This window comes from Aquarana catesbeiana, linkage group LG01 (assembly GCF_042186555.1).
Source record: "Aquarana catesbeiana isolate 2022-GZ linkage group LG01, ASM4218655v1, whole genome shotgun sequence".
NCBI lineage: Eukaryota > Metazoa > Chordata > Amphibia > Anura > Ranidae > Aquarana > Aquarana catesbeiana.
In genome coordinates this window covers 447235937-447258689 of record NC_133324.1, presented here as the reverse complement: position 1 = coordinate 447258689, position 22753 = coordinate 447235937, and the positions used below count along the sequence as shown (strand labels likewise).

Below are 22753 nucleotides of genomic sequence, written 5' to 3'. Positions count from 1 at the left end.
ATTGTGTGTGATTGATAAATAAAAAACTAAAACTATGTCCCTTTTTCATACACAGGAAGACCTCAGCCAGGAGGAGGCGGGCCTAAGTGGCAGCCAGGAGAAGCCTGGGACCAGTCGCAGCCTGACTGAATCGCAGGTTCCTTCCCTCCGCCTTCCATACAAAAGAGCGAGGAAGGTGACTCACATGCAGGATTCAGCGCTCAGGCTCATTCAGGAGGCTTCTGCGTCCCTCAGAGCCTTACCCACTCCTGAAGAGGCCTTTGCCTGCATGGCTGCCACCAAACTGAAGTGCATGCAGGAGGGTCAACGCCTCATGTGTGAGCAACTTATTTATAAAGTCCTAACTAAGGGGGTGAGTGGCGAAATCACACCCAATACCGACGTGATTGAGTTGGACCATCCTCCTCCTCCTCCTCCTGCTGCCACAACTCCACCACCAGAGCCACAGCGTGGAAGGAAGCGTGGAAGGAAGACCAGAGAGTGATGACCCTGGGTTCAGTCTGGTCTGACAAAAGATGCAGTCTCTTGTGTGACCACAGCCTGGGGACACAGATGTCATCTGCTGCTTTCAGGATCTCTGGGACTTCTGGACCAGACTGCACTTCCTTACATATGGACTCCTCAGGCCACCAATTTTGCAGTAAAATAATTGATGTCTGCCCTGGGGGCCAAAGGCTTCACCAATTTCTGCTGTTTCTCCAGCGTTGCCTCCCTCTTTTTTTGGTTGTGAGTCCTTAATAAAGGCATTTTTGGTTCAATTATACTCGCCTATGTGTGTTTTCCTTAAAAAAAAACAGTTTGTTGGTGAGGAGGCAGGTACATTTCAAATATACAATGTGAAATTAACTAATTAATTAAGGGACACCAACACCAAACAATCTCATTGAGATTCAATAATATAAGTTATCAATGGTGTTGTGGTAACTTGACACACAAAACACACACAAAAAAATTCTTTATTAAAAAGCATAAAAAAATTTTACCAAAAAGCCTTAAAAAAATTTTTTTTACAATTAAAAACAAACCAAAAAAAAATTGGTCAGATGTGACAAATCAAAATATATTGAGGGAATCACAATAAATAATAAAGAAAGAAGTTTGTGAGAAGTCTGTGTGAATATAAGCAACAAAACTACTTCATTCTTCTCACATTATAAAGAAGAGAGTGCGCTGTATTAAACCATTTTTTACATAGCACCGTGACGAAAGTGCTGTATCCATTGCGAACGCTAATTTTACCAGACCGAGCTGTTCCGTCTCGGAATTTCTTCTGAGCATGCATGGCACTTTGTGCGTCGGAACTGGCCACACACGGTCAGAATTGACGCAATCGGATTTTGTTGTCGGAAAATTTTATCGCCTGATCTCAAACTTTGTGTGACGGAAAATCCGATGGAAAATGTCCGATGGACCCCACACACGGTCGGAATGTCCGACAACACGCTCCGATCAGACATTTTCCATCGGAAAATCCGACCGTGTTTACGGGGCATTACAGTGGAGAGACTTCCCCGCTGTCAGAATACACTGATCAGCACTGCAGGCTATACCCTGTGCTATGCGAAGAAAATCTGACTGGGTGGTTGTACACAAGGTGATCGGTAGATCGATTTCTGTACAACCACAGTGGCCATACATGAATCAAAATTTGACTGGTCCATGCTGAACTGGCCAAATTTTGATCCATGTTTAGCCAGCTTAAGGAAGGGTGGAATTCAAAAATAGGGATAAGGGCCTAGCCTTGCTTATTAAAATTATGCACAGCCAAATATGTGCTTTCAGTGCATGCTGTTAATGCTCATGAAAATTGCACTGTTCTATAACGCTAAGTAAAGCTTTACTTTTTTGACCATAGTTTGCTTATTAGCCCTAAAAATTGCCAGAATTTTAACAAGAAAATTGCCACCCCTATAAAAAATGGTATTCGGGTTTGTTGGGTTTCCAACAAGATTCGTAGAACCCTTTGCTAATCAAATATGGGCAAATTAACCCATCATTGTTTGCATGTCATTTTTACAATAACAAAAATTATAGCATAACCAGTTTTGACCAGCGAATAAAATTGGTGGCGTTTTTTCAGTTCTTTTCCAAAACTGACTTTAAGCTTATTGTGCTTTGTAGCTTTTGTTATATTCTATGAACTACTAAACATTTATTTTAGCAATTCTGAGAAAAAAAAATGTAAACGCTCAACTGTGAAAAATACAAAGTAATAACCAATAAATACATATGTCGAGGCTAAATAGCTGCCTGTGTAGAACAAACATTATAAACAGATATGTATGTATCCACAAGTGAATTCTCAGAAAGAGTTAAAGAAGTAAAAATAGAGTTGACAAAAATCCCTTAGCGGACTGATCTTGTGCTGCTCAGCTCACCTAGTTATTAGTAAACTTTAGTTCAACCATAACACTACGTGCGATGATACCCCTCCAAGGAAAAGTTACTTTGCCAGCGCTGAAGGAAAATGTATGGGAAAATTACATGGTCTCAAAAATCATTTTACATCCTGTTTTCATTTCAACCTGAACATTGGTCTTGGCTGGAAATACATGAACTCTATGGTGGAAGCATTGTGGCTAATTATATAAAAGAACGAAAGTAACCTCTGGGGATTAGACAGGGCAAAACTCTTCAGTGAGTATTGTACTTTACAGCTTCGCTCCAGTTCCAAGTTGGATTTGTAGATCTGTAAAAATGTGCATTCCTCCTCTATGCACTTTTCAACTGAAGCTGCTGCAGCTGTGTGACTATAGGGTGTTGCCTGTAAAATTATGGAATGATGCTCAGTGTTTATAGGACAGTACTTTTTTCCTTAAAGGACCAGTATCACTAAATATTATATTCCGAAAACTGTAAATATTTATACAGTCAGAAATCGGAATACTTATTTTTTAACATTTTTGTATTTCAGGCGATTTTTTTTTATATAACAGTGACAGGGACTAAAACAATCTATAACAATGACAAGGGTGTTTTGAATAGTTATCTTTGGTGCATGTGTTTATATGTTAATAAAAAAACTTGACCTTAGTGGCCTTGACTGAACTCCAGTGAGCTCCCCTTCCAATACCCCTTCACTTTTACCCTTTTCCACTTTGTCCCCTTCTGTCCACTCTTCTGCTTTCTTCTTACCCTCTATTTTTCTGATCCCTCCTTCTCGCTCTCCTGCCTAATTTTCTTAACTTTTTTTTTTAAAACAGCTTATTCTCATACAGCGCTATGTTAGCTTTGGGCCTTGTTAGGCCTATTCCATACATGGCTGGCTTGGTTGTGCTACAAAATTTTTATATTACCTCCATTTTGAAATGGATAACTGTAAAACCTGTTAGGAAAACTCAATAAAGAATTATTAAAAACAAAATAAGACTGTTATTGCAACTTCTTAAAGTTGACCTTCCGATACAATACATAGTTCACTTGTAATGTCCAGGCCCCCTCCCCCTGTAAAAAAAAAATTCTGGCAATAGTATGTCTGAAACTGTACCTGTAAAGAAAAAAGCTAGATTATTTACTTACCTTACCCTTGCCTTGAGTCCATGGCACCAGGCAAGAGTGTCATTGAACTACTTCTGGCAGGATCCTGGGGAATACATCACATTGCAAAATCTCACAAGAAGATGCTATTGTAATGAAATACAATCTCCCTGGAAAGATAGTGCGGTTCATTATAAACAGACCATGCAGGGTCCACCTTAAAGTGGAGTTCCACCCACTTTATAACTCTTCAGCATCCCTCACTAAACTGTGCACTGTAAACAAATTGGATATTTTTTATTTTTTTTTCTCAGCACCTACTGTATATCTGCTGTATTCATTTTTCACTTCCTCCTCCCTGGCCACGGCCCATCGCATCATTTCCTGTTTGCAATGCCTTCTGGGAAGGGGTGGCAACTTCCTCTGAAACTGCCGTTGCTATGGAAACCTGACCTGAAACCTATTACACTGCTTGTGCTGCACTGAGCATGTGGGAGATCTGCAAGGATGAGATCCAGGAAGAAATACAGTCTGGCTTCAGATGCCCACTTTTAAGATGGCCACGGCCTGCTGTAATTTTATAAAATAACAAACTACTGCTATAAACTAACAAAACAGACCTTAGTTTACAGACTAACTTTACTAGAATACATTAAGCTTGTGTATTATAGGGGTATTTTTATTTAAAAAGTATCATTTCGACCGGAACACCACTTTAAGCACCTCTGGCAGTGTTATAGCTTGTCCTGACCCTTCTATTGCTGTTTTTGCCAGTCAGTTTGGCCATCATGTAATGTAGAGAAAATTATAAAGAACTGGATGTAAAATAAAAAGTGGAAGTTGTATATATATATATATATATATATATATAAGATAGATATGCAGTATATTTATATTAAGTGCATACTTTTAAGGCAAAGCTGTCATGCTTTCATTATGGGACACTGCAGTTACTTTTATATATGTTTTGCTATTCCGAATCATCATCCTTTCTATTTAAATCTCTGGCTCTTTGCTAAAAAGATGCATAAAAGGTGCACTGACTTTGAGTCTCTTTACAATGTTTTGTGCATGGAAACTGTCAGTAACTAATCAAAATGGCTGTGCCTATGTGAATTTTGTACGATCAAAAACCCATAATGTGCAGTTTTTACACCAGGCCTTACAATTGCCAAAATAATGCCATGAGCATTATTGGCAGTGCAAAGAACATGGATTATTTCCAGCAACCCATTGCATGGAATAATATTTTAATGTTGTCAAGTCAGATAAGTGAATGGTTAGTTTGCCTTGGCTGCTATGCTACTGCTCCTTATACTGCTCTTTGCATAACCCTATATTTAATCTTGTAGAATTTTTTTTCTTTTTTTGCACAATATAATGCATGCGGGACTGCACAAAATTAGCAAAAATTTGCTTGAATATGTACACAGCTGCATGGATTTAAATAAACTTAGCTGGTGGATTCTAAATCAAATATTGCATTTGCTGTCTGCCTAAACCCTTCTTTTAATATTATATCCCACAATGGGGTTCCTCAGGGTTGTCAGGTGATCACCATGATTTCTTATCAGCCACAGGAAACACCAGGCAGCAGTATCTTGTGTTTGGACTGACATATCTATTCTTCCAGCTGCGCACCTGCTGGAAAGCTTTCAGAAGTCACAACTGGGGCTGAAACTATATACAACTGCCGGTAATAAATTGGGAATTACTACCCTAGAGTATCTATAAGTAGGCATTCTGACACAAAGCTTGGGATTAACAATGAGCCATATCTTACGGTATGATCTGAAAAGTGTCACATAGTTTTAGCTTAATTATAGTATGAGTTCCTCTGAACCTTGTCTTTGCTTCTTTCCTTTAGGTGGATGGTAACCTCCTGGTCAACATGCTCACAGAGCTGTGGAGGAGGAGTACAGACTCGCAGGGTGACTTGCCAAAAACTGACAGGAACTGGGATCTCTATACCAGTGTCAAATGATATATGCACCTTGTCTGCAAAACGTCCTGTTGAAAGTCAAAGCTGCAGTAGACAGCTGTGTGTAGAGTGGACCACATCTTCATGGGGGCAGGTGAGGACTTTTCAGGAGACCATTGATGTTGACCTAACTCTAAACCACAACAACTGACTTTGGGGAAAAGTGCCAAACTGATTCTGGCATTTGTTATTTTTACTAGTAGGAGAATAAGGCCTCTTTCACACGGGCATCATTTGTTCAGTCACGTTTATGCATAGACAAAGTTGATTTAGTTCAGATCAGATCCTTCAGGTTTATTATGAATTTTGAAAAAATGGCATGAGGTCCCCTCCAAAATTCATACCAGGCCCTATAGATCTGGTATGGATTTTAAGTGGGGGGCCCACACCATAAAAAAATGGCATGTAGTCCCCCCAAAATACCTGACCTTTACCTGATCATGCAGTCTGGCAGGAGAGCAAAGGAGGGAGAGGAGTGCGCACTCCCCCCTCCTCAAACCATACCAGTCACCATGCCCTCAACTTATCGGAAGCCCCTTTAAAACAGTGACCCCCAGATACCCCCATCTTCTCCATGTGAATCACCAAAAAAATAGTTAGTAGAAAATAAAAACACAAGGACAGTTTTTGACAACTCCTTTCTTAAGTTGAGTACTATCTGTGATACTTTTTTCATTTGCACTAATAGTTACTTTTTCAGGACAAACTTTTGGAGAGTACCCCCTTCTTCTAAGGTCCAATGTATCAATACTGCTTGGAGCTTAGAAGAAGGGGGTACATCTTGTAAAAGTTTAATGCACAGTTTTCAGCTGTAGAATTATACTGGAATTTTACTGAAGCATATTAGACAGATACATATACTAGCTACATAAAAAGCACACAAATGTTATTTTCCATGCTATAGCTTAGCACTAGAGGACTTGTTCAGCCAAGCCAAAGCAGTTAGGAAAGCCAGCTCAAGGCATCATGTCATAAAGCTGTGCCATTGTCAGTGGTTGTGGAAAGGGAAACGTTTCACCAAACATAAAATGTATTTTTTAATTGAAAGCATAAATAAATGTGTGTAAAACAGGTATCTCTTCTAAAATGTGAAATATGTTCTCCAGGTCTGAGACATGTTTTGTTTGTTAAGTATTTCCTATGTGTTATCACAAGGTGTTATGTGAACCATGGGTCAGTAATGCTTCTGCATGTGTTTTGCATGTGTTTCCTTACACAGAATTCCAGACTGGCCATTTGTCACCATGAAATCTTTGTGTGTAAACAACCAATAAATGTTTGTGTACATGTGACCCTAGTAGTTATTCACCTCAAAAGAAAAAAGGAGCAGTGAATAGCTTTACCACACAAAGCTATTAAAAGCAGTGGCTATGTTCCAATTTGGCTGCTATTTTTTTTTTCTGTGAAAAGTAATAACTACGTATACTGCTGTATTGCCATATAGGTCAATGCCCTTTAAATTAAAGAATGAAGAGAAGAATCTGTTGGATGCTAAGGACAGCAGAAAAAGGGCCCAGTATTGCTTTAAATAAAGGATTGCACTCACAGCTGCTTGATAATGCACCCAGAGTCTTCTTAGAGATTTTGTGTAAAAAGGGAATTTGTACTCACCTGTAAAATGTAGACCACAAGGTAGTAGCTGAAGCTTTGCTCATTACTGAACACACCATGACTAGAAGAAGCACAGTCTAAAGTATGTACAGCTTTGGCTAACGTGACAATACAACAAAGATGCTAATGTCTAAAAAAGCTCCTCTGACTTTTGTAAAACTTACCTTGTTTTGATGACTATGACTATTCGGTCATTTATCACTGACTGCAATTATGTTTGATCCTAAAATACTTTGAAAACAGTATTCACTAGTATGTTTACTGAATACTATCATATACGCATGTTCTGACTGTGGTGGCATGTTATGAGCGCTGCTTGACATTAAGGCTTTGTTTCCACTACTGCGAGTTGTTGTGCGACATAACAAGTCAAAATACATGTATTTCAATGGTCCCCATTCTAATTGGTGCGACTCAAGTCGCAGCGACTCCAAAAAGGTTTTTGTACTACTTTGTTCCAATTTCGGTGCAACTTGTTCTCCCATGGTTCTCACCAGTCGCATGACTTCGCATCAAAAATCGCATTGCAAAGTCTCACTGTAAATCGCGCAACTTTGGGGCCGCAATAGTGGAAACGGAGCCTTATGTCATCTGCGCATCTTAGTTATTTGCTTTTCAAGAAAAATAGAGTTTGCTGTACTCACCTTAAAATTAGTTTATTGAGAAACATTGAGAGGCACAGCCTTTGGACTAAGGAGCAATCAGACCTTTTACAGTCCGATGTACTGTAAGTTTGCCATCTTCTAGAGACTCAAACAAATATTTGATGCAGGGATGTCGGTAAGAGAAATAGCATGGAATTATATCTTGTAACCTGAAAAAAAACAACCTCTTAAACCCTGCGTGCAAATTTTGACTGCTCCAGTAGCCTGCTAAAAATCTCAACGTTCCCCCACCTTGCTTAGAGCAGTTTGTCAGGACCTTGAAGGACTTTGTAAAAGTTGTTTGGATCCAGTGTAAGTAGAAGATTTATCATGCTTTGAACCTTTGTCCAAGTTACACTGGGAACAAAAGGAACATCTGTGAGCTGTGAAAGAGGCTTCATGTTTACATTTGTTCTAAAAAGACTTAGTGGAGTGTGGGTAAGAATAAGTGGAGTTGGGTAAAAAAGGTGCTCTTACCACCAGTAAGGTTTTTAATTATATCACCCAGTGTTGCACCAAAATGCCAATTAAGGGTTAGTCAGTTAAGACTTTCCAAGATATTTGATACGCAGACCAACATTTGAGCCAAAAGATCCTGTGCAGAACCACTGATGGCACTGTCATGCCAGATGCTAAAACGCTAGCCACACAGAAATTTTAGAGCCAGGACCGTTTGATTTGGTCCTGTCTCAAACATATCATCAGAGACACCAGAGCAAATGTTATGACCAGCTGCATCAATGTTCCAATGACGGTATACAAAAGACAGAAGACCAACTCCATCTTATGATCTGTTGGATCTTTAAAATAAGGAGATCCCTCCCCTGGGATTACTGTTATTATTTGTATTATTGTTGTTATTATTTTACATTTTTTTTTTGTAATTATTATTTGTTATTTAGACATGGGTTCATGATAGGAGGGGTAGCCTGTAAAGTCTTAGTAAAGTCTTCTGCAAAACGAAAGCAGACTGAAAAGAATTTAGGTAATACAAAGGCCTTATTAGGATGTTGCCATTCCTTCTAAATATAGTCGTCAAAAAGGAATGGTATGGAAATACTTTAGTACCTATCTTTTGTTTACCTGACAGACATTTCATGGAATATTTCTTTGCCCAGGTATCTCAAGACTCGGCACATCTTGAACTTCAAATCTTAGGAGACTGGGAAATCTTTGATATTCTGCAGTCAGGGCAGGAAATAGTCTAAACTTTTTTTGTAACACAATTGTTCATAACTGGAGTATGGGATTCTAGGTTAAAAGAGGGAGAAGGGCCAGAAGAAGTCCCAGAGACAGTAGCACAGAAGGAAGCAATGACTGATGTGCCCAAGACCACCAGGCAGGTGACAAAAAGAGAATCCCTTTGGTTTGCATTCATTTTAGTGTAACTATTTGTGCACAAAGAGGAACCTTCTGAATGAGGAGCAGATCCACCAATTAACAGACCTCTTGGCAAACATGGAGAACTTACCAAGGCAGCCTTCCCGAGAAAGAAAGTGGTACTGTAAAGAAAAGGCCCTCTCTATTGCAATATACATTGTTGGTCTTAATAAGGCTGCACTGATGCTGCTGAAGAGGTCAAGCAAAGGTCAGTTGCAGCTTGTGCAGGACAAATGAAATAGACATCTCAGTCATAGCTGTTAAATACAAAAGGTAGAATAAAGTGGATGGTTTCTGCTTCTTGCTACCCTTCAATGATTTGAGCCATAGTCAACACAGATAGTTAAACCTGCTGACTCTGAAAATAAATAATTATGCAGGAAGGGAAAATAATCTAAAGAAAATAAATGCAAAATCAAGAAACACTGAATGGAGAGACTAGGAATATCAAAATTGTAGCAGCTGTCTGCTAGTCAGCTAGATCCAGGAGCTGTAGCAAAAAACAGGTCCTTACTCCTTAATGCTAGGTGAAAACATGACATCCTCTGACAGTTGAGAGTTAAAGCATAATTAAATGTAAAAAAAAATGTGAATAGATAGCCTTTTTATTGCAATAAAGTACTCTTACCTGTCTGTTTGCAATCCTCTACGGAATGTACATTGACCTGCCCAGTGTGCCAGGATGACTGCACTCCTGTGCTTTTGCAGGAGTGATGTCACCCCCATGCCGGCCGATAAAAACAGGTGCAGATCTAACTAAGGTAAAGGTTTAAGGCTCGATTCACACCTATGCATGTTGCTTTTGAGCGTTTTTGGAGGTTTTTTTTTCATGCTTGCCACGTTTTTGAGCAGCGTTTTTGCTGCGTTTTTGCCGCGATTTGCGTTTTGCGTTTTTTTTTTTTTTTTTTTTTACAGTTTTTTTTACAGTCTAAAAAAAAAATTAAAAAAAAATAAAAAAAAAAAAACGGCAAAAACGCATGAAAAACGCATCAAAAACGCTGCAAAAACGCTGCAAAAACGGTGCACTTGCGTTTTTGATGCTTGTCCATTGAAATCCATTACATGCAAAACGCTGCTTTTTGCATGAAAAAAAGTCCCTGACCCTTTCCAAAAATGCAGAGAAACAAAAAGGCATTGATGTGAACATGTTCCATAGGAACCCATGTTAAAAAATTCCCGTGCATTTCTGCAAAATGCAAAATGCATCAAAAAACGCGCTAGTGTGAATGGAGCCTAAGGTTTAAGCCACCTAAAAAACTATCTTTCTAACTGCCTGTTTCGCTTTTGTGCAACTAGCATCCTACTGGTTTTGATTGATCTTTAATCCAAAGACTGAGCCTCTCAATAAAGGAAAGAGAAAAAATGGTTATATTAAAATGAACCCTTTATTACAGCAGGAGAATTCAGGCAGTATATTTTAAATTTACTTTGTGTTTGTCGGACTAATATTCTTGCTATATGGGAAGGAACTTATGAAATGAAAAAAATATTTAGGAGTGTATTTATAAAAAAAAAAAAAAAAAAAATGCATAGCAATGCACCTAGTAAAAGTGCATATACATTCAATCTGTGAAAACAGGGAAAAAATAAATGGTATTAAGCTCATGTATTTCCTGTGCTGGATATGTGTTTATCATTGATTTAAACATGGAAAATACAGCATTTGGCCACTAGATGGCACTAAGTTTCTTGAGGATTTCCTATAATACTTTACACCAGGGATATGCAATTAGCGGACCTCCAGCTGTTACAAAACTACAAGTCCCATGAGGCATAGCAAGACTCTGACAGTCACAAACATGACACCCACAGGCAGAGGCATGATGGACTTGTAGTTTTGCAACAGCTGGAGGTCCGCTAATTGCATATCCCTGCTTTACACTATCAAGTGGCAAAGTTTAGTATTTTTTGTTTTAAAGCAATGAAAAACCTTAAACTAGCACAGGATGGGCTACGCGGTGGCAGGACAGGATACGCGGGTTCTGATTGGTTGGCGCCACCCGTGTGATGGCCCCAACCAATTAGAATGCTAAGCCGAGGGGATTTCTAAGCCCCGGACCGGTGAGGGGGCTATACGAGGTCTCATAGTGGGGGATCGCCGGGCTCCAGGTCAGCGGGAATAGGGGGGATGAGGAGGGGGTCCAGTGTAAGTTCACCTTACAGATTTTTCTGTAAAGGGGAACTTACACTGTAACATTTATTGTTAAAGGGTATCTAAAGCTAAAACTTATTGCTGCCTGTCACTGGGACTGAAAGTGGGGGAAAAATCCAAAATTGTCACTGTCACTAAAACGGGAATAGAATGGTAGATTTCCAGTGGGGACATTTGTTGTGGTGAGAGATTTTCTTTCACTTTCTGTTGTAGCACTCAAATAAAAAAACCTGTCAGGGATTTTATCATCCCCTACTCTATCCAAAGTCGAAAAATGGTTTAGCTTTAGATATACTTTATTAAAAAAAAATGGTATCTGCTTATTATTTGTGATTTATATATCTACTTGGGTGCAGCTATATTTGTTTAGTTCACACTCACACAGGATCTGCTTCCTGCATTGTAGTGCTACACAATGGTTGTGCTTTAGCCCTTCTTCTCATAATACAAGCCTATAAGTCAGCTGACTCATTGAAACAATGCACTCCCCATGTAGCTGATATCTTAGCAGTGATATCTTAGCAGTTTTTACTGAAGAATTCCAAGTATGAATATTTTTACATACTTACATTGGTCCAGCTTGGACCATTAAAACTATACATATACCATACATGTAGTATTCCTCTTGTGGCTGTTAATCACTGTAGTAGACTCTGCTATGCCAACGATCTCCACGTGCTTTCTTTCCCCATGCCCAGCCACTGCCCTGATGTATAATGAACACAGGAGGTCATCCGATTGGCAGGAGATCGCTTTGCATTCTCTCAATGAATGTAAAGCATTCTCTGGATTGGGTGACAACACGCTCTTCATCTCATCCAATCAGAAAATACTTTCATTCATTCAGAAAATGGGGCCCCTGCTGAGCAGACGAGATCCTTTGTTCACAATTTAGTAGGACATGTGCTCGGAACAGGACTCAGAAGCTAGTGTTGATCACTTCTAGAGGGATCCTACACATATGGTAAATGCATAGGTACATTGGTCCAATCTGGACGATGTAACTATGTAAAAATATCAATTTGGAATTCTTCTTTTAGATAGAGACACAGTAATGACACCTAGCCACTGAGTATTTGAACCAAATCACCCTCTAATGCCTCATATAAAAATCCCTGCAATTAATACAATCAGAAATACATGAAAGAGCAAGCTTCCCAAAATATGAAAATCAAAACTCTTCTGCAATAAAATTTCCATTAGCAGCCATATACAAAAGGGCTTATTGCTTTATCTAAGGCTAATGGAGTTTAAGATCTTATTAAATATGTGCTGTTACCTGACAAGGCTTTTTATATCTTTGTTCAGTGTCATGGACCATGCCTAGGACCACGCACAGCTGTACAGCATAGACAAGTGTACTGTCAGACCCGGGAAGGAACGATCGTATCTCCAGAACAATGTCAAACTCTGCCAAGGTAATCAAATACCATTCATACATCATATTTTTATATGTGACCAAATACTTATGCACGTCCTTAGATCCTTAGCAGCTGCAGAAACTGTTTTGTTGAGCGTATTGCCAACAGAGCAGGTGTCCACTACCTAGTAAATATAAGATTTCATATACAGTAGTTTTTCCATGATTGAACTTGAATGTATTAAAGGAGTTCTATAGTCACAGCATGCACTGTGTCCTGCTGCCATCTTAGTGCTGAAGTTCTTATTCTTGCATCTGTCTTCAGCTCCTTTGCTGCTCTGTGATTTTGTGCTCGATATTAACACTATAGTTTCAGCAGATGGAGACAGCAGCATAGGATGCTGAGTGTGGACAGGTAAGTATTCGATTAAACACTGTTGAACATCAATGGCCCCAATGATCACCCCATTGGCATCAATGTTTCCACTGTAATCTCACCAAGCACCAAAGTCCCCCTCTCTCTCACTATGCTAAGCATTAGTGCTTCCCTCTCCTCCCAGATTTAGGGAGGCATTTCTGCACATGGAGATGGTAATTTGGTCAGAATTGTGCTTTAGTCCTCCTCTTACAATACAAATCTAAAAGGCTTGTATTCTAGGGTAATAGCTTCTATAGATATTGACATTCTTGGTCTTTAAAAAAAACCTGTAAACAACTTTGTAAGATTGGAAATTTGTACTCTATTATCTGAGAAGTGTGTACAGAGGTATGCTTGAAGTTCACCCTAAAATACATTAATGCTGTGTGTGTATATTTTTCATGATTTCTAGTGTATCTGTTTTAAATTGGCCTTTAAATGAACTCAGAATAGGATAACCATGCTCAATTTCATCTAGTGATTTCCTCAGGAAAATGTAAAGATGCTATGAGATTCCTAGCAATCAGACTGTAAGCTCTTTAAGCCACATGGCCTATAGGGTAATTTGCTTATATCTGGACCTCCAGTATTCTATTGCTTCTTTTTTCCATAAATCTGTAAATGTATCTACCACATTTTTATGTTCCTCCCCCTTTCCCTCTTTCTCTCAATGTGCAGATATATTTTTGTGTTCTATAACCTAGATATGATCAAAAAGAATGCATCCTACAGCTCAGAGGAACATGTAAAGGACAGAAATATGGGAGCAACCATTGCTAAACTGTACTTGAAGTACTGACATCCTAATCCTTCCTTCACATCTTGGCAGATCACTGACCTAGAACATAAGATATGCACATGTTTATTGCATATTGTTACCTCACTAAGCAGTGAAGCGAGGATATAAATGACATATCTTGAGCTGCACCTTCAATTTCAGCTTTTATTTCACTCCTGAAAGATTACCTTTAATGTCCCATCCAGTAGTTGTCTACTGGTCACAATATTACATGTAGCTCATTTCTGCCACCGTTCCATGTAGCATACATCACTGGGCCCTACAAATGATGTTGTAGATCCCTTATCTATTGTGGTGCATCTTACTTGTCTCTATTTTTTCTATAGCCTTCAGCCCTCAAGACATTATAGCAATGACTCTAGGCGGTGTTGCTGTTGGTATTAATACGTATACATACCATGTATTAGTATGTATACATTATTAATAATAATAATAATAATAATAATAATAATAATATGTGTTTTTCATGTGTTTACAGTGTTGCTAACTACTAGCACATTTCCAAGCCATTATAATAGAAATCAAGGTACAGGCATGGCAAAACAGATTTGTCTCAAACACCAGAGTAATTAAATTGGTAACTATTGCCACAAGTAGGATCCTTTAAACACTGCTAAAACATGCAACAGCCTCAGTTCTTCAAGATTTTTGAGTTGTTTTAACACAATTATTTTTTTTCTGATAATAAATGTTTCTTTGAAAAAATATTAATATTGTTTATAAATATTCTCCTTATTTTTCCATGAAATGGCCATGTGACTGCAGAAAGCCATAATTTCTCACAAATCATTATTTTATCACCACTTCAAACAGTTCCTTTTACAGTTAAAATATCTAACAATTATCTATATAATAATGACAGTTTTGTTACATTTTGCTGAATGTGTGGTAAAGTCAACTGAAAAAATGTTTGAATGGTTGTCTAATCCAGCTCAGTTCACCCTGATCCACTTCCCAGGCAAGGATCAGCAGCTTTCTAATCTAGGTGCTCTGGGAGGGCAAGCCGGGTGAGCTGAGCTGCTAAGAGAATGGCTCAGTGGTGGCTGGTGCTCAAATTTCCTGAGGCCCCCCACCCAGCCAGCCATCCCCCACCCCCAGCCAGCCATCTGACCACCACCAACCCCCCCCCCCCCCAGTCGCTCGATCGATCTGCCCAAGCCCACCCTTTTTGAAGCCAATTAGAGCCTCAGGCTTTATTCATGTGCTTCCAAAAAAAAACCCCAGTTGAAATCCATGCGTCCGGCGCCCTGCATGTAGATTACGGGTCAGGCGCATGGATTAGGGGAGGTGCATGAGCGGCCGCCACTGGAATGGTTAGAATTATTTCAGTTATTCTGCTGTGAACCTTGAGGATGTATTTGATCATAGTGGTTGCAGCTACAGAGGTCAGTGAGGGCTTGTTTAAATAAGCTAATTTACTGTTTTTGTCAAGACTTGTCTTGGCCACAAATTTACTTTTATTTTATTTATTTAAGTTGTAACATTTTTATGAGCATTTCATGTTTTTTTAGATTCTGAATTTGCTATCACAGTGTTGTATATTTTTCTATTAACCAGGCCGGGAAACACACAGAACTGCTGGGCAGACCTCTGCAGCGTACACTGGAGAGTTTCACCATGGACCCTCTGCACAGCCACCTGTGGCAATTATGGTTTCCAGTCTAGACGTGTTGAGTGTGTTCATCACAGAACTGGCAGAACTGTACAAGATCACATGTGTTCCTGGAGACCCCGACCCTCAAATTGGCAGCGCTGTAACATAGCACCTTGTGAGAACGGTATGGGCTGTAAGGGCTGGATTTACTAAGGTACGATGTAGGTGGGTTTAAACGTTACCATTCCCCAAATCGCTGGTCAAACTTCACTATAACTGTTTGTACAGTATGTTGCAAAACCTTTGGGAAGGGAAGATGTGCTTAAAACTGTACAATTATGTACTGTTCTCATAAAACTAGGACTTTCCTTTCATTTGCCTGCGATTTGGGAGAGTGTGTAAAATGCAGTTGCATTTTCACATCCCACCAAAATCGCACCTTACCAAATGTAATGTTGCTAGGTATAAAAGTGTATATTTATTTACAATGGACAGCAGGTATTCTTTATCTATAAAACTAGAAATCAATAAAGTCTATAGAGTTCAGAGGTGCTGGATATTAAAGTGTCTTTATAATTTAATAAATGCCAAACTGTCCCATTAAATAGTGATGATGAAGATGGTGTGAAAAAAGACCCAAAGTGCAAATCTCTAACTTCAGTTGATAACCCAAACTGCCCATTATTCCTCCATGTGAGTTTACACTCACCGGAAAATTTTAAATACAGTAAAAATGTGCTTGTATTAAATCACTCATTCAGATGTTCCATCAAGCACATTGGTTTTTCTTCTTATTCCAAACACTTCCAGTCAGTGTTCCCTCAAATGTCAGATAAGAACTCAAACTGCATTACCACAGTGGTTCTCAAGTCTGTCCTCAAGTACCCCCAACAGGCCATGTTTTGGGAATTTCTCTTAGATAAAATAGCTGTCCAAAATACCAAGCCATTGACTCTGATTTAAAGCACCTACCTGTGCAAGATAAAGGAAAACCTGCAAACGTCGCTGTTGGGGGTACTTGAGGACTGAGGTTGAGAACCACTGCATTACCATACAAAAATAATTAAAATGTATTGTTCAAAATACTACTCACAAAAATGTTAAAAACATAGGCATATCATGTGTTATGACCATACAATAATCCTCTATGCCTGACCATCCCTGCGTCTCCCTCAGTGTGTCGGTATTCTGGTGTCCCACCCGATCCATCGCAAGTTCGTGACTCAGCGTGACTTCCGGGATAGTGTGTGACGTCACTTCCGGTTGCAGTGCACATTAGCCTAGAGATCCACTTTAAATTTGTATCCTTGTAGTTGTAGCATCAGACATTGTCATGGGATATAAATATGATAATAAGTATTAGAGAATGGTATGCAGGGAATGCATGAAGCTAAAAAAACATTTCAGCTTTAGAACCAATTTACGTTAGTCAACAAAGTGTATCACTGAAACGCCAAAACTTCTGCATTAATCAGTGGCTAACATTGATTACAATGCTCAATATCTAAACCAATTCTCATTGCATATGTTTGGATATGCATTAATGGGACTCGCGTAAGAACCATGTAGGAGGATTTGTTTCATCTCTGTGTATCATTTGAGGCTGTTCACTTCACTGAGTATATGAGAGGGTTTATGACCACTTTAAAGTGGAACAAAATCTGCTGTGAGGGGTGGGCTCTTGACTTAATGTGCAAGTTTGCAGAGCATACCTACACAATATGGCACACTTACCTATGATCCAGGCTGTAAGGTTCCTCTCCATCAGCTGCTATTGTCAACTCCTCTGCTGTTTCCCAGTCATCCTATTTAGCTATTGGATGACCAATGGTAGCACATACAGACAAGAGGCACCCCCAGCTCCATTCTTTTCATCTTACAGTGGCTAGAAGTGTGTACTGAGCTGCACATGTGCAATGTGCTGCAGGGAGTTACACAGAAAAAAGATAGCTAGGGGAAAAAGGTGTTTTGGGGGGGGCAAAAGAGACTTTGCATGTCTCTTCTGCCAAAAAACCTTTCCAGGCATCTTTTTTTTTTACCTCTGCTAGCAATTTTTATTTTTTATTTTCAGAGTTTAGTTCCACGGCCAGACAACAAGCATTATCTTCAGGAGACCAACAATGACAGCCCCCATCCCTTGTGACAGTATCACTTGTACTATGTTAATGTCCACTTCCTAAAATGTGGAAATCTCCCCCAGAATGATAATATGTTGTAATAACTGAAGATGATTCTCTAAAAGAGACAACATTTTACTGGTGCTATAAAAGTTTCCGTTTTGTTAACTTCTGCCAAAAATTCAGAAAATACATATTGGCACCAGATGCCCTAATATCTCATATTTTTCTGAAATAACTGTAAAACTGTGAAATGTTTTTCAGAAAGGATACATATGACCTGATGTGACATATTCTTTTTCTTTTCTTTTTACGCTTGCAGTTGACTGCAGAGATTCGACACGGTACTGTGAAAAAGTGAAGCAGCTAAAACTTTGTCAGCTTGCACAGTTCAAATCTCGCTGCTGCGGGACTTGTAGGAAAGCCTGACAACTCATTCAGAAGACCCGATGACCCATTTGGAAGCCTAACTTTGCTTTAGCTAAGCACAGAGATGCGGAAAAGAAAAAAGCTGTTTCACAGGCTTGTGATGATCCTGTGAGCATATTTATTTTTGTGCTGTCTGGCCCTTAAGAAGGACTTGACAAAGATGTCCTCCATTTCTGCTGGAAGACAAAATACCGTGAATTGCTGACTGGCATGTTTCACGTGCACCGCACTTGGGAAAGAAGTTTATTTGTAAGCCAAGGACACAAAGCACAAATCCTTATGGTTGTACCATGGACAGTGAGGATTGTGCAACCTAGAAAAGGGTATTAAAGCAACATAGGAACAAAGGGATTTGCTGGGACACCAAATTTCTGGTTAGAAATAAGATGGACGTTTTTGGATGTATATGTATTTTTCATTTGTGTTATGTTTCAATCTACTTATTTTTTTTTTTTTTTTTTACTGTGCTGTCTCTGCCATACGCACTATGGAACACAGAGCATAGCACACTGACGCACACTACAGAATAAAAAAGCTGGGACCAATCTCCTCCTGGATTCTACAAAGCCAAATATAAGACTATGTTATATGAATAATCACAATTAGAAAAACAGCATTGCTGACTTGTGAGCCTGTTTCTCGCAACAGATGTGAATACTGCGCCTTAATCTTCATGATGACAAGGGTTACGGGCATGTTGTATCTTGCAATGACATGTGATGTTCTAAAACTTGTGAAATTATAATTCCCTAGTAGATGTAAGGAAATGGTGATTTCTGGCGCAATGCATTTAACGGACAAACAGTAGCCACCTTACAGGCACTTTATGATAATGCGTTGCTTGAAAGTAACATAGCAAACAGAAATGTGCAAATTCAATAAAAGTCCTTTTCAGTGGGTCGAGCGAATTTTAGGAATATATGGAATGGGTTCTCAATAGATAGCACTTTGTTACTTGTACAATTTGAAGCCACTGGGCTAGCGAGGGCTTGTCCACTATTTCTACACTGTGAGCTGTTGAGTTAATGACCTCCATACCAGTGGTAAAAGCAGAATGCCATTTCTTTGGAAAGTGAGCACTTGCATAAATAAATTGATTAGGTCCCAGAAAAAGGCTGGTTACTGCAATGTCGTGTTACCACATACCAAGTCTCACATACAAGCAATATTTATTAAGATGTTACAACGAGCTTTGGTGATGGGTCATGCTATGCAAAGTAAAGAAACACAGAGTGACTGATCAGATTTTATTTTATTGGATTAAGAATGTTAAAGGTGAATTCTTATAGATTTATATGGCTTACCGCATGTAGTGCACTGCTGTTTGCAGTATTAAATAAACCTATACTGTATATGTTTTGCAGCTTTTATAGTGGGACCTTTGAAAGTAATTTTCTACTCTAAGGCCGGGTTCACACCTATGCGAATTAGATTCGGGTTTCCCCGCATCTAATTCACATAGCAGGAGAATGTGACTGGCTCCCTATGGAGCCGGTTCACATATCTCTGTTGCGGCTGCGGAGCGCACTGCACAGAAAGGCTGTTCATCTTTGGCTCCGTTTCAGGGCCGAATTCAGGCATAGATTCGGCTCTGATTCCTCCCTGAAACGGAGAACAGGGACAGACAGCGTTGCTGTGCGAACCGCGTCCGGTTTAGGTGTGAACCGAGCCTAATAAGAAATCTCCCAACGCCTGAACTTTCAGTATAGTAACACAAAATGGCCTCCCACTTTTTGACCCCCCCCCCTTATAATCATTAGAAAGACCATAAAGTACCCATAAACATGAAATGACAGCTGCTGAGTCACATATTCATGCGTTGACATTGACCTGCATATGCTTACCAGCATATTGATATTAAACAAAAGATAATCATATTGGCTATGTTTTTTTAGAAATTTTCCAAAATCAAACATTTTTATTTCATACAGCTAATTCAGCCGAACAAGTGCCAATTAACACACTGCAAAGTCCTCCATTCTTCTTTGCCAACTATTTTAAGCACTTAAAATCCTCTTGTAATTAGACCAAGATTTTCCAGTGATAAATATCTGGAACACATACAACTGTTGAAGGCTACAGTTAGAAACAGCAAGAACTGGGCAGGAAAAATGCTGGCATCCCCTCCAGAAGCTCATTAAGATGTAGTTAAAAAGTATAACTAATAATATATTTTATGGTGTTTAAAAATAGAAAAAAAATGTATTACTTGCAAGGTGCAAATTTTCTGTGCTTATAAGCAGCCATAGGAATACTTTTCAAAATGCCAAAAACTATTCATTCTCTCAGCAATGTTGTCTGTTTCCATCATGGCAATGACCAATTAGCACCTGATTTTTAGTTGTTCAACTGAAATGCGGTACTCAGGGTAAATGACATAAAACTAACCTAGCTTATAGAGCTTGATTTGAATCCCTAGTTAATCATGTCTCACTAAAGCTGTAACATGTTGTTGGTGAAGAAATATGGATTTAAAGCTTGGAGGTCAGTAGCCTTGGCATTGAGATTGTCAAAGATTTATCTTCTGAGTCTCATAGTGAAATAAATGGCACGACCCCACCCAATATGAGATTCCAATGAAACTTACACCTATACATGATATGGAGGATCAAATTAAAATTACCATTTAGCCCATGGGTGCTTAACCTGTGGCCATCCAGCAGTTGTGAAATTTCAAGTCCCATCATGCCCCTGCCTTTTGAGAGTCATGCTTGTTTAACTGGCAGACTTGCAATACCTCATGGAGCTTGTAGTTCCGGAACAGCTGGAGGGCCACAGGTTGAGCACCCATGATTTTGCCATTTTCCTGTTTATTCAACAATATAAGTTCTTAGACGTTTTAGGCCCCTTTCACACCAGCAGAATGGTCGGGTCTATTTTTGAGTCTGTTTTCTGCCTGTTTTTTAGGCGGACCCAATTGGAGCACCCATTGCTCTGTCTGGAGTGACAGATGACAGTGGGGTGGAAACAGACAGGCAGGAGATTTCCATCTGGCCGCCCCATAGAGAACAGGGGCAGAGCAGACACAAACCTGTCATTCGCCTGCCTAGCGGGGATCAGCGGAGAGATCCCCTGCCGAGCAGGTGAATCCGATGGATTCCACTCCGTCTGAAAGGTGCCTTAGCAGGATAGCTGTATTTATGAAACTGAGTGTTTTATTTCCCCACTTAATTATGTGTAACTAAAGGTCCTAATTCCAATATGATGTAGTAACAAATGAGAGCCTAGGAATTGGAAGTTTTGCAGTATTAATTGATCTGTTTGTCAAAAGCAGAGTGTTATTGTTCTGTTCTTGACCTTGTGGTGGAAAAACATAGCAGCCCCCCTCTAAGAGCTAAAGGTCACCACCAGTCCAGAGTGCTCATATATATGCTATTTAGCAGCTTCAGGAGCATTGATCAAAACAGCTGTTGAAGATGTTCACCAAGCATTTTGTAATATAAATACATGAGGGTTAAGGGTTTCCAGGTCCTCCTAAGTATAGCTGGTCATCCATGTTTATGGACCAGATTACAGAGCCAGCTGAAGCTGTGGTCATGCTTCAGCAATGAAGAACTGGAAAAAAAAAGAGAAGCTATTCCAGGGCCATGAGCATCCTTTTACATATTCATGATGCAAAGTATCAATCCCAAGGTCAGTATTTTAGTACTGACCAGTTAGTAAAGGTAACAGTAGCAGTTTTTTTAACATAGCGGTTTGTAAGACTTCTTGCAGTGGCACAATGATGTCATCAGTGCACCGTGTAACCGTACTGGGAACCTTCTACATTTTATAGGATTTGGGACTGCTTCATTGTCAGTCCTAGAAGAGTATTATTCATCAAAAGCCTCTGCACGTTTCTTGTGACCTCCCAAGTCACCTCTCGAAGCTTTAGGCCCAAGGAGCAGCTGCATCCTTACACAGTTACTCCACTACCTTATGGACAGTAAAAGAAAAACATTTATTCACAAATATCATAAATGCTGCACCTGAAACCACTGAATTGATCTCCTTTTTTTTACCCATTTTCTAAGAAAAATGCACATGATACAGCCACTTTGTCAAAAGATGTTCTGTGTGCAAAGTGTGTTTTGCAATGATACAGCATAATGTTATTGTTATTAATAATAATATAAAAATGTCAATGTATGTATAGCTTTTGTTTATATTTATTAGGGTTTCTTGTACAAAAAAAGGTGCAATATTAATAATTGTACATTGTTTTTCAGATAAAAATTATTTTTGGGACTTTTTACTTCTTGATGTTGTTGCTTTCTTTTAGTGTCTGTCTGTCAGTTTATGCATAGTGTAATCGAAGATAAAAATTGGAAGTCACTGGTGTTAGCAAAGTTCCAGTGTAAGCAGGAGCACAAGTGACTCACAACCCCCTAGGTAACCCATCACCGTTGTTGAGTCCTAAGAAAGGATGCAGGGAATATGGGGGCGGTAGATCTCTGTGTTGCTGCTCAGTAGGAAAAGACATTGCAGCTTTATGTGTAGTGATTGTGTTGCATGTCATCAACTTGCTCATTTGAAGCTGGGATGAATAGTTCAGGGATGGACAGCTTGTTCACTGCTACCAAAAGTATAGCACAGCCTGTCTTTCCTGACCAGCACCACATATGAGGCATTACTAATCGGGAGGGACAAAAGGACTCCACGACTAATGCCCTGTACACACAATAGGATTTTCCGATGGAAAATGTGTGATAGCACCTTGTTGTCGGAAATTCCAACCGTGTGTACACAAATCCGACACACAAAGTGCCACGCATGCTCAGAATAAATTAAGAAACTAAAGCTATTGGCAAC

General features: G+C 39.4%; 1 protein-coding gene across 2 annotated transcripts in view; it reads left to right on the top strand.

Moving 5' to 3' along the window:
- The window catches only part of ADAMTSL1 (ADAMTS like 1), a 527411-nt gene extending 505227 nt beyond the window's left edge, over nucleotides 1-22184 (top strand). The window contains exons 26-29 of one of the 2 annotated variants that reach the window (XM_073636588.1): nucleotides 5345-5552; nucleotides 12554-12663; nucleotides 15380-15600; nucleotides 17856-22184. In XM_073636588.1, coding sequence (XP_073492689.1) covers nucleotides 5345-5552; nucleotides 12554-12663; nucleotides 15380-15600; nucleotides 17856-17962 — 646 coding nt within the window. In that variant the 3' untranslated portion in view covers nucleotides 17963-22184. Of the gene's footprint in view, nucleotides 1-5344; nucleotides 5553-12553; nucleotides 12664-15379; nucleotides 15631-17855 lie in introns of both variants that reach the window. The other variant, XM_073636596.1, reaches the window with a different exon arrangement.
- The last annotated feature ends 569 nt before the right edge of the window (nucleotides 22185-22753 follow it).